Below are 13,421 nucleotides of genomic sequence, written 5' to 3'. Positions count from 1 at the left end.
TTTACCAGACTCCTAGTTCCTTTACTCATTGTGTTAATGTCACCACAGTTGAGAATTGCAATCTGACTTCATAGGTAAAGCTACTCAACTTTTTGAATTGAGCACATGATAATATAAGGTAGGAATTGAAATAACAGTGTAGTCTTACTACAAGGTGATTGTACACCTGTACAGTGTTCTCTTGAAAGCCTTCATACCAGCCGTTAAGGTCAACAGACCTTGGGCTCTTTCTGGAGCCAATGCTCCCTTGACACCAAATCAACTTTTAAACAAGTTGTACTGGAAATATTCAAGCCAATTCTTTCTACATTTCTTTTACTTCAATTATCCGGGTTTACCACCCAGAACAGAGGTCTCTCCATTCATGTGTGCTTTCTTGTATCTTCATCTCTCTGCTCTTTTACACTCGCTTTCCTCTGCCTCGCTTGTTTTTCGTGCCTTCCTGCTCACAGTCCCTCTGTACTCTGAAGCCCTTCTTCGGAAAGAAACTTTCTGTCCTGTGTACTCCTTCTCTGCATCCATGGAAACCACTTTGACCCTCAGGAACACCACTAACACTCATGACTCTTTGACTTTGCCACTCATTTAGATGTGCTAGTTTCCTCACTTCCCAGGGCCAATTCCAAAGGTACTGCTCTCTATGTAAAAATCTCTTCCCTTGTGTTTGATGCCCAATAGCCATCTATCACCATTTTATAATATTATTTTTCTCATTGAAGACTTTGGCATTAGGATCACCATCTTCTCCACCCAAGTTGTACCTTCGTCCATAAAAATCCCAGACCCTGTAGGCTGTCCTGCTATCTCCAAAAGTTGCTATTTCCCTAATCTCCTCAATTCAGCTACCCACTTGCATAACTATAGATGTTTCATTGCCAGACATGACTCTTTTCCTGAAATACCGTATTTACATAGATTGCTCGGTACTTCTCCATAAGCTTTCATGCATTCCTAGTACATTTTCTTCCCTATTTCTGTCAACAATTATTTCACATTTTTAGTGGATCTCCTAAACTTTTCCCCACCATTTATGGTAGATGACTTTCCCTCTTATTTTATTTTATTTTATTTTATTATTTTTTTTTAATTTTTTTTTTCAACATTTATTTATTTTTGGGACAGAGAGAGACAGAGCATGAACGGGGCAGGGGCAGAGAGAGAGGGAGACACAGAATTGGAACCAGGCTCCAGGCTCTGAGCCATCAGCCCAGAGCCTGATGCGGGGCTCGAACTCACGGACCGCGAGATCGTGACCTGGCTGAAGTCGGACGCTTAACCGACTGCGCCACCCAGGCGCCCCTTTCCCTCTTATTTTAAGATAATACCTCACAAATTGTGTGTATTTGTTCTCATATTCCTTTTTTACCTCCTTTGCCTTGTTGGAAGAGATGGTACTTTGGCTGGTCAAGGCTAATCTGTGTGTATGTCCTAAAGAACCTGCTTCCATTCAGCCATATGTCCCTATCTTCACTAAACCCCTCCTCTCCTATAAACACATAGGACCATTTTTGTGCCTTATGTTCTTCAACTTCTCTGCGGGACTAGATTCTATTAACCTCTTTATCCTTCACGGAATTCTTTACTCTCTGGGTTTATGGGGTACCATTATCTACTGGTCTCCTTTTGAACATTTTGGTCATTTGTTTTATCCCCTTTTCCTTTACTAGTGATATTCTACACAACTATTGTCTTGTTTTTCTTCTCTGGATTATCATCTTTCCCTCCTATTCAAATAACATCTATTTTCTAATGAACCCCAACTTTGTATCATTAGCTCATGCCTCTCCCTTAAAGCCCAAGCCCGTTTGCTTACTTGCCTAATAGACTTTAATTGAATATTTGCCTGAAAACTGAAAATAAACCTCATGATCTCCCCAGCCCTCCTTTATTTCTCTTTCTTTGTTTTGACACCCTAGTCCAGAAACCTAAAAGCTAACTGGTCATCTAGACCTTTTCCTACCATTTGCCAGTCTATCCAAGTTCAATTAATTTTATTCTCTTACCAGCTCTTGAAACTGTCCTGTTCTCTCTATTCGCATCACTACAACCCTTATTGAAGCTAGTATCATGGCTCACCTCTTTTTAAGATGCCAATCCCTATGTGGTCTTCCCTGCCACTAATGTTGTATTCCTTTAGAAGTTTTAGCGTGAGTTCTGTCAAAGCGAACTTAGTAAAACATGAATATTACCCTGTTATGCCTCTGTTGATATTCATTTGAGAAAGCAGAAAGCAGCCATTGATAATCAGGAGCTGGCTTGGCTTCTTCAGTTAGTACGGAGAGATGCTCGATGCTGTGCTCGTGCTCATAGCTAGTCTGTGATGTTGTCCTGTTGAATATGCACAACGACTCCAAATGCCAACACTTAGACAAGACCACTTCATGAACGTGGTGGATCAAGACAAAAAATGACCGTTTTGTAATCATGTTTCAGTACAGACACAAAAAAAATAACATGGCGAAAGCCATCCCAAGTGACTGCATGTCCCCCATCTTCACTGATAGGACAAATTATGTCATCTTACTAATCCTAGCTTTAGTCTCTTTACCCTGTTCTTGCCACCTAGACAAAACCTTTTAAGATACCCAGTCATAGAAGCACTTCTGCTTCCTTACAACATCTCATTACTTCCTTGACCACCCCCTCACCTTACATGTGCACAACTCCGATAAAGTCTTTCTATCTTCTTACAGCCCTACACCTTTCAACTTAACTTTGTTAATCTATAGACATGTTCCTGGTGGCCTTTGGCTGGAAGGCATTGGCAGAGTCAGTATTTTCACATTGTCTTTATGAAGGATACCATGATGTAATTCCTTTTTACTTATCCAAACTGATTTCTGGCCATTGTAACATTGATTAGAGTGTGGGTTTCTAGACATTAGGGATGGGAGCTTAATTTGGTTTTGTTGTTTGTTTTGGCTTGGCTTACTTTGGTTTTGACATGCCAGTGCCTAATATAGGGCCTGGTATTTAACACAACTGATGTTTGACTATAGGAATAAGTGATTTTTTTTTCGGTTCCTCGGGCACATTTTAAGTCAAGCCCTGCTACCAATATGAAGGATATAACAACTTCTGAATAAACATTTGAGTGAATAAATTACTTTTTCTGTCAAAGGGCAAAACTTCATTATAGAATGTTAAGTGAATAGAAAATTAATTGCTTCTAAAGTCAGGGTAGGCCTCTGGGGAATCTGGAACTTACTTTCATATTAATTAGAGAAGATGTCATGAAAAGAGGAGGCTTTTAAAAGATGCTGATAAAGAAGGAGGAAGAGGTCATAGAGTGTTTTTAATCAACTTATTAGAGAATGAGTAAACTTCCCTTCTTTGTATACTTTGCTTAAAACCTAATTATGATTCTTCTTTCTTTATATTATAATACAACTCATTTGCCTTTTATTTTGCACTTGAAGTTACACATTTTAGAATTTTTAATTGCCTGATACCTCCAAGAATTTTTATGTGTTTTTAATATATTTTGAAATTGATGATACATTCCTTATGGAATGGTTCACTGATGTCTTTTTTTTTAGCTATTGTATTCTTGAAATTATCTGTACTAGATACTTTAGAATGTGAGTAGCAGCTTCTAAACCTATGCTTATATATTAAATATATATTGACTAAAGTATTTAATACTCTGTTAAGAAAAATCATTTCAAAAGTATATGTTCTATTATAAAATGGAATTTTAAGATTAAAAATACTGTGTATGTGTATGCGCACACACACATACATATGCGATAAACAGAGATAGGGAAACAGATATACAGAAAAGCTGGATGAGTTTCCTGAGGAAGAAAGATTAGAGAAAGATAATAATGTCTAGGGCAGAGATGTTTTCCTGAACAAGGTGATTTCTAAATGGTAGTTTTAGTCATCGGTTCTTAATGCTTGAAGAAGCATTGCTCTTGGCAAGAAGAAAATTGGTGCCCTTCATGAAAGATGTCTCTGTATGGTGTTTAGAAATCTAACTAGAGATACTTGGACTAACAGTGAAGATGAAATGCATAGAACAAAATGGATGTCATGCTTGAAAAGCATTCGGTTGATATTTTGGCCTTGAAAACAAGGGGAAAGCTAATATATAAATGTGTGTGTGTGTGTGTGTGTGTATACACACACATATGTTTACATATCTATCTATCTATCTATCTACCTATGTGTCTGTCTATAGAGAAAGTGGAGAGAGAGAAAGTGAGCCATAGAAGAGGAGTAAAGACTGAAGATGGTTAAAAACTAGAAAAATATCTAAGAAAAATATAGTGCCCACATTTCTGAGACCAACTAACAGTTGTCACTCTTATTCTCTAGTGATAAAAAAAAAAAAAAAACCATTTTGACCTGTTAGCCTAGTATGACACTATCTGAAAATGCAGGAACAACTTAATTAGGGTACTTTAAGATATGCTCTTCTCTACCAGCCAACTGGAACACTTGTTTATCTGTTTCTGAGGTCCAAAGCATCCTGGTTAGTACCATGGTCATGAAAAAGTCTCTTTTGTTTAGTGTCAGTTCTACATTTTACAAACTCCAGTATGAGTTTGGATGATGGGTAATGCAGTTTTAGTTTCTTCCTTATGAGATCCATGTCTCTGTGATCTTGAAATTTCATTCCATTTCTGTGGAACTCAAGCTCTTCTAGGCTGCCAGTTTGCTATTACTTTGGCATGGACTCCATGATGTCTCAGTGAGGATGCCAAAAAAGTTTGCTGAAATTTTGTTTGGTAGACCATCGTTGGGAGATTACACTCCCTCTAATTTTTGCAGTGTGGTATTTTTTCATTATTCTGTAACAAATATTATAAGCATTATGTTGGTTTGTTTTTTCTCTCTCTTTGTTTTCTTTTCCTCATCCAAGGTAAGATTCTATTAAGTTTTGATTTAATGAATTTTATGTGGTGCTATTTGTCTTCTGTTTGGGTAATTGCTTATTACTGCTATCAGGACTTCATAACAGTCCTGTTGGAAAGCGGGCCATTGTGCCCAACTCCCTATCTAACCTGCATCTTCTAGAAGACTTTCATTTAATCCAGCTTCCCTTTATTGAGCTTGCAGCACTTAACCTCCTAGGCTGGTTCTGTGATCACTGTATGTATAGCTACTAGAATCTGTTCTACATTTACACCTTCATAGAGCATTTTAACTGTGGGGAGGGTGGGAGAGAGAATAATACTCTATATGGAGGCCTTATGCTCCAGTAGACCTCACCTTAGTATGCGTCTACTATGTACCAGACCCTCTTCTGCGTACTGGACGTGACATGAAGAAGGAGGTACATGAGGATACCTGATCTTATATAATTTCTTTTCCAGTGGGGAAGATGAAAATTAAACAAGATTAATATGCAAAATATATAGACTGTTATTGATAATTGTCCGAGGCAAAAATAAAGGAGGAATGAGGGCTAGGAAGTTGTTTGTGTGTGCAGATAGAGTAGCAATAGCCGGTCTCCCTGAGAAAGTGACCTTTAAGTAAAGACCTAAAAGCAGTGAGTGATTTATAGATACCTGAGATAGGAGCATTTCATGGAGAGGGAAGAGAGAATGCATAGGACTGAGGGAGGAGCCTGCCTAGAGTGTCAGAGAACCACAGAATGTGGCGGAGCTGAAGAATTAGGGTATTGGGTCACAGCTGCTGAGGTCAGAGAAGTTAAGGAGGTTAATACAAGATGGGCCTCGGTTAGGACTTGGGCTTTTATTCAGAGAGGGAAGGGAAGCCACTGGAGAGTTGAGCTGACCTCCATTGTTTCTGGCTTCTTCGGTCTGCTGTGCTGAGAATATACCATCAAAAAGCAAAGATGGAAGTAGAAATACCATTTAGTAGGCTGTTTGGAAACATCCAGACCACTTAGTGATAATGGAGGGTTTTTGTTTGTTTTGTTGTGTTTTGTTGTGTTTTGTTTTGTTTTGTTTTGTTTTACTAGTGTGGTAGTAGTGAGCACAGTAACAACATCATTTTCTGGATGTGTTTTGAGGTTAGGGTCAACAGGAGTTTCTGAGGGATTTATTGGATATGGGGTTTGAGAGAAAAAGAACAGTCAGGAAGGATTATAAGCTTTTGGCTTGAAACAACAACGCTCTAGATGCAGCCTCTGTACATCTATCCAGGGCAATGTGGAAGAACCAGCACAGGAAATTGGGTGAAGGGAGTGTCCTTGACGTAGGAGTAAAACTGTGTACTTGTCATCTAGGAAAGCAAATGAAGAAACATTTTGAAGAAGTACCTGTGGAGCAAATGATGGCATTAAAGCAAGTTGAGAACTGAGAATCAGCTACTGAATGTGGTAGCATGGGGGCTAATGGTGTCATTAATAGGAAGTTTTGATGGCACTGAATAAGGGAACAGGTGTGAGGACCAGTTTCTCTCTTTCTCTCTTTTCTTTTTGCTCTTCTTTCATCTTCTCTTCTGCCATGGGCTCATTTGTACTTTGCAGTGGAGAATTGCGGAGGGCCACTTTTTCTCTTTGGTGGCACATGCCTCTTTAAAGTAAGGGTTATGCCTTCCCTTTTCCAGAATCCTGTTTCTCTCTGCACTTTGTGGTGGTCACGTGATTTTGATTTTACTTTTTCTTTGCATTTTACATATATTTCTCTGAGAAAATGAGAGAAGGTAGAAGCATCAGGAACTAGTAATCTGACCTATTTTAACACAGACATTCATATATTTCATTTGAGAAAGAATGAGTATGTGTCTGGATCCAGCAAAAAAGGGAAGGTCAGTGCTTTTTATTTAGTAGACTTCTTTAACACTTTGTGTATGTGGTTACTTGGATTCTTGTCACACCTTTTCGTGGGCAAGGTACTCTAATCAACTCTTAGATCAAAATTGATTCCTAAACTTGTTTTTAAAGTTATTCAAATCACCGTTCAGTAGAATGCCCACATGTGGCAGTTTGGGCCATTCTCCGTTTGTGGCATTCCATTTGTTACAGCTTAATTATTTCTAGATTTCCATTTTACTATGTAAGAATTGTCCCAGTTTGGGAGATAAATTATTTGAAGAGCCTCCTTTAATCTTCTCAGAATCCCTGGAGGGTAGGTATCTTTATTGTTATTTTACATAGAAAATATTGAGGCTCAGAAAGGTTGAATCACTTTCCAAATGTCAAACAGCTGGTAAGCAGTGGAGATGGAATTCAAACCATCTGAGAACAGAATGACTCCAAAACTTTTCATTACCTTCTTTACTGTCTTCTTGCTACCCTAAATTTCCTCACTTTTCATCAACCACCTATAGCTAGCTGTGTTTGAAATGAAACGTTTTCTGGACTCTTCACTGTCTTGGTCATACCCCTCAAGGTACATTTGTGCCAGTACTTCTCTTTATTTTCCAATATTCCCCTTGAAAGTGATGTTACTTAGGAGAACCCAGATAGCATCTACACACTGACAGATGACGTCGTGGCCATTAAATGCTTCTTTCTCAGACCTATGTCTCTATTTATAACCCGTTACTCAGTTTGTGTTTAATAGACATCCGGCATCGGGGTACGGTAATTGAGCCATACACAGAGTGGCCAGTCAGCCTGTAGGCACTCATTGTCCATTCTGAATGATCAGGAACTCCTTCTGATACCTTAGAGCCCAGACTGCATTACTGGTTAAATATTTTGAATGTCATCTTTGACTATATCTGAACTATCGGGTCACTTTTGCTGTGAGTTGTGGTTGGATAGGTTCACAGCTGTTTGATTAATTTTCATTGGAATACCCTTGGAAGCAACAAAGTGTGTTTAAAAGAGAGCTGAACTTGTAAATAGATTATCAGGGTTCTAAGATTGGATGTAAAGCCTTCTGCTTCTACGATCTTGTATATATGACTTAATCTTGGTGATGCTCCGTTTTCTCTGGTATAAAAGAGGGTAAGACACTGCTGGTTCCTTCTATCCTACAGAATTATTATGAAATACATATGAAATAATGCACATAAACTGTCATTTGGTGTGTGCGCCTCACTTTGCTCTTCTGTCAAACTTTAAGAGCAAGAGTACCTATTCCATAACTTATTCTTTTATTGTGATGGTTATTGTTATTATATGTATATTAGAATAACTAGAATAATGTGATTAACCAAACTAGATATTTAAGCTAGTTACCCCTGAAATAATCAGTTAGAAGTTTTCCTTTCTGTTAGTGATACTAATTGATTATTCAATTAGATGCTTAGAATAAAATGATGATGATCATGACATGTAGAAGGACATTGATAATTTTTTCATCCCTTATAAAGACAATACAGTGTTCTGATTCTACCCTTTGTATAATTTCATGTTAAAAAAAAAAAACAAAAAACAGAACCTCACTGTAGTAAAAATAGAAACTCCTGATAGGAAAGGCTAACTCTAACACTGTTTCAGTAGGAGAATACCAGTTTGTTGTTCCTGTTCTCTTGGAGTAAACATATTTTTTTCTTCTCTCTCTGGCCCCCCTTTTGCTGATGTAGTTCAAATGTGGAACACCCCAGATCCTGCTATAGATCTCGGTAGTTGTGAATGTTATATATTTATTTAGAATGTGCTAATGTTTTCTCTTCTAAAGTTCTCAGAGTCCTTGGCAAATAATAGCATTTACGTTTTAATGGAGAATAAATGTAAAGTACTGAAAACATGTGCCAATAAGCTACTTTCTAAGAACAGAGAATTTAGAAGACAAAAATTGAAAGTTGAGAAAATGGGAATTTGGGAACTTCTTCTAGGTTCTTACCTTTAACCAAAATGCCGTGGCTACTTTATTTTCATGGACTTTTCAATTCTACTAGAAAGTTAGGACCTCCCAGGGTTGTGTAAATACTTGTGTCAACAATTTGATAATGCCTTTGTGAAAATGACTTTCAAGGTAACCCAGAAGTTTCACCTGCTAATTGGTATGGGATCCTGGGAGCATACACTCCCCAAACACCACAGTCTGTGTGCTTTGAAATTTTCAAGTAGAATACAAGATATTAAAATGTGTCTATCACTTTTAGAGTTTCCCTACTGATGACATGAACCTGAATTTTCTTTTGCTGCCCTTGACAGTGTAACATAAAAAGTATATTTTCCAGATAGGCTATAAATACTTAAAAAAAAACAAAAGCAGAAATGAAGACTGTCCTTTTACAGTATTTTATTTCATTTATTTATTTGGCTAAATTTTAATTAGTATTTTGTTTATTAGTTTTTTTTTTTTCCCCTGATTGGATATATCCTATTGTCTATAGGCTTTTTTTTTTTTTTTTTTTTTTTTTTTTAGCATTTTTTCCTCTTGACCTTGTATCCAGTAATCCTATTTCATGAAACTCTTCTTAAAATCACTTTTAAAAGCCCTCCATTCATTTGTGGTTATTTCTTTAAACTGGAGAATCTTTTTAAATACTTAAAAATGTATGGATTATAGTATGAGCACTCCCATCATTTGGTGTGCTTGGGAAATAGTCTTGTCTAGAAATAAGATGATTACATCTTTCCCTAAATGTATTTCTGATGTTGCCATAATATCTATATCTATATTTAGTTGACATACCTTTCTTTTTGTCTTTGTTTGCTTTCAAAGGGAAGACTCTAGATCTGCACTGTGTAATTCCAATTGGCACTCGACGCGCTGTGGCTTTTTAAATTTAAATTTAATTATATTAGATTAAAAATTAGTTTCCTCAGTCACACTTGCCGCCTTTCAAGTGCTCAGTACCCACGTGTGGCTAGTGGCTACTGTACTGGACAGCACAGATGTGTAATATTTTTGTCCTTGAAGAAAATTCTATTGAACAAAGCTCTGCAGAGTGTGCACTTATTGATTATATGCCTCCCACCTGTGCTCCAGTATTACACCTTGGAATATTTGTTTAAATGCCTAGAGATCTGAATAAAAATTAGAAAAATGGTCTGATGTGGAATAATCTGTCACAAACTCAAGTGAAATCTTTGTATTATACTATTACTTAGTCACAGGAGTGTGGCTCTAGCTATATGTTAAATGACTTAAAGCTTGCTTTTTCTGTGAATAGTTCTGTTTTACGACATAAAGCATACTGTTACAGCCTCATTGTTAATGACTATGGTCATGCAGTTCTAATGTATCACATTTTACAATCTGGTATTTTATGTGATCTTAAAAATATCTCTGTAGAGACATTATTAGCTAAATCCAAGGGTATCAAATGCTCCATTTCGTTAATTTAAATAATTGTGTTTTCATTGTTCAAAGGCTAACTCTATGTTAGGAGAAATGAACAAAGGGATTTCGAAAACATTTTGAAACTGAATCTATTTTTCCTTGAAATGGGAGTACTTTGAAAGTTTTAGAGAGAAAAATTAACCTGCAGCCTTGTGTTTTGATAAATATAGGTGGGTTTTATTTTGCTAAAATATTCCTGCTGGTACGCTTTTCCCTTTTTATATACTCATAAGACTTTTTTCTTTGATTTTAATACAGAATATATAAGTTATTCAGAGTAACTTCAGTGGTGTGTATTTAAAAGACAAATTCCATTTTTAATTATCTGTCACTGTATCATTTGATTCTTTGTTACAATTTGCTTTTGTTCCTTTTTTTTTTGCAGTTTTATATTACAGTGCATCAGAAACTATTATGTAAAAAAAAAATAAGTTCAGAGCAGAAATCTTATTAAAAGTAGTAGCAATTCGGTATGAAAATGGTTTGTGCTTTCACTGTCATTTTGATGATTCTGGTGCCAAGAAACTTGAGAGAGACGTCTTTAGATTCACACGATAAGCTGACAGAGTGAAATATCTTAAGGCTTGAAAGGGCAGGTAGAAGTTATAATTACTGTGTAGCTTCACAATCCTTGTATTGAAATACTCACCTTTGCTATCATGCTGCAGGCCATAGAGCGAGAAAAAGCGGAGAAGTTCAGAAAACTGCAAGATGCCAGCAGATCAGCTCAGGCCCTGGTGGAACAGATGGTGAATGGTAATTACACGGAGTTGATTTAGATAATCTTCTTAGGGATTTGATAAACACATAGGTTCATATTTATCAGCTGAATTATATCAGACAAGCACTTCCTGAATGCAAATTTCAATTGAAGTGGGTTTGTGAGCTTTTTATTATTCTTTCTTAATGCTAAGGAAATTATTAGAGGAAATTCATCTTTGAGTCCAATGGAATAAAATGGGCTGTGCTAGAATATTTTATCAATCTATTGCGGAGAAATCAATTTTAATGCAAATCCTGCTAGCATTTGTCCAAGTAATTTAAGAAAACAAGGTTTGCAGAAATCATGGGGAATGTAAGCAATCCTATACTATGTGGAAACTGATTGTCATCTGATTTTAAGTAATTCTCACAATATATTTTTCTGAACAGACTAAAATTATGTGTAAGGCCTCATCAGCCACACCTTTTGCTAATAATATATTTGACATTTTTTCTGTTGCTTTTTATCTAATTTTTTAGTCCTTTTACAAATGACTCCTCAGGGGAAAGTTTATTTTTTTTTTTAACTTCAGCTGTTTTTGAGTAAGGTAAAAGGGCAAAGCTAACAATTTTTTTTAAGAATGAATTAAAATTAACTTTTCTGAACAAAATACTAGTTATTGACATCACTTGTGAACAAACCTGTTTGAAATTGCCATTGTTCTGCTACTCTATTCACTTCCAGATAGAAGTAATTTATAAGACTCGGGTATTTTCAGACAAGATTTTTTTTTTTACATATTTCACAGGATATGTTTGTAAGAATATAATAACCAAATGTAACAAAATTTTTTTTTGTACATGTCAGCTTTTTTGAGAACCTGCCTGCATTCTGGGGCATAATTTTTGTGTATGAATTATTTCTTTGCCTTAATTGCCATGTTGGCATTAAAAAGTTCAGTGATCTTCCTAGGAAATCAATTCATTTTTTTCTTTTCTTTTAATGAGCCCTATGACTGTATTTGGGTAACAATAAAAACAAGCAAACATGACAGCTAAAGATTGGGTTAACAAGTTAATGAATACATAGAAGATGTAAAATACCGAAAGGTTATTGTTTGTATGTATGTTGCTGGGTGCTTTGACTGATGAGTTTGATAACAGCATACTTGTATTAAATGAAATTGTATTATCTAAAAAATGGTTTTGTAGCTGTTAAGCAATTTACCCCAGGAACTATATTATCACTTTTTTTTTATTTTTATAAGCCAATGTAAAATCTATACCTTTAAATGGTCTCATTTTATAATCACATATCAAGTGTACCTTACCTCGAATCATTATTCAAAACCGTTAAAATTTAGAGATGAAGGGAGTGACTTTTTTGGTAGTTAAAACCACAGATAGGGGGCGCCTGGGTAGCTCGTCGGTTGAGCATTAGACTTCGGCTCGGGTCCTGATCTGACAGTTCGTGGGTTCGAGCCCCACAACAGGTTCTGTGCTGACAGCCCAGAGCCTGGAGCCTGCTTCGAATTCTGTTGTCTCCCTCTCTCCCTCCCCCTCCCCCACTCACACTCTGTCTCTGGCTCTCAAAAAAACAAATAAAGCATTAAAACAATTAAAAAAGAAACACAGATAGGATTAAAAGGATTATATGATTAGTGATGATGTCATTTTCTAGATTAATGCCCTCATAGCTCTAAGTTTTGGAGACCTCAAGAAAAATCAAGACATACATTAGGTCCTTAATAAATACAGATTGGTGAAATTCCTAGCAAAGCAAAGTTAAGGCAGTAATGGAGTTAATTTTGGTCAGAGAATAATAATACTTCTAAGGATATTGGCAACTTGTGAGGAGAACAAAGAGTAGTAAGAGGCAGGGTGTGACGTGTGACATTCCTTACTGGTTGACTTTACTGATCAAATTTTAAGCTTCTTATCTGTTAGGCCAATAAAGATAAGGTCTGACTGTTAGATGATCAGGCCCAAATTTGGGCTGTAGCTAGAGCATAGCTCTTATGCTCCATTATTTCCAACAGTTTATATGATTACTAAAAAGTAGACTCAAAGACTGTAACATATCTTTCTGTTCCTTTTTGGTCTTACACAGAATTAAGTGTAATTCATGATACTTATTTTATGTGATTGTGCAATTGGTGAGTTAAGACAGACACACAAAAAAATGCCTGGAACACCTCTCCAGGTATTATTTCATTGGGACTCCTAACCCTAATTTACGTTGGCTCCAGGGGCCTAGAACCAAAAGCTAGAGTTAACTGGTGTGGCTCAGGGAGCTGAAAGTTAAGGTCTGAAATTTACAAGCCCAGAATTTCTTTTCTCACATTTAGGCTGTGGAGTTAAAGTAAAACTCATAACCATATAAAACACACATATATTCTTACCATTTTATTTATGGAAAGGAAAATAACAACTGAATCATGGCACTTCATTTATGACCTCACGTAAATGTATATGCCTTTTAACCACGTACCTTGGCCTCCAAAATAAAGATAAAGACAAGTCATTCTTGTATAATGTTAAAATCTTGTTCAACTGATA

At 36.4% G+C, this 13,421-nt stretch overlaps 1 protein-coding gene across 1 annotated transcript in view; it reads left to right on the top strand.

Annotated features, from left to right (window-relative positions):
• Window positions 1-13,421, top strand: part of DMD (dystrophin) — a 2,039,083-nt gene that overhangs the window by 671,984 nt on the left and 1,353,678 nt on the right. The window contains exon 19 of the mRNA XM_040468816.1: window positions 10,829-10,916. Within this exon, the coding sequence (XP_040324750.1) occupies window positions 10,829-10,916 (88 nt within the window). The remainder of the gene's footprint in view (window positions 1-10,828; window positions 10,917-13,421) is intronic.

Source organism: Herpailurus yagouaroundi, unplaced genomic scaffold (assembly GCF_014898765.1).
Source record: "Herpailurus yagouaroundi ecotype Mexico unplaced genomic scaffold, PumYag 67793, whole genome shotgun sequence".
NCBI lineage: Eukaryota > Metazoa > Chordata > Mammalia > Carnivora > Felidae > Herpailurus > Herpailurus yagouaroundi.
Note: the sequence above shows the minus strand (reverse complement) of the source record. Positions and strands in the feature narration are given on the sequence as shown.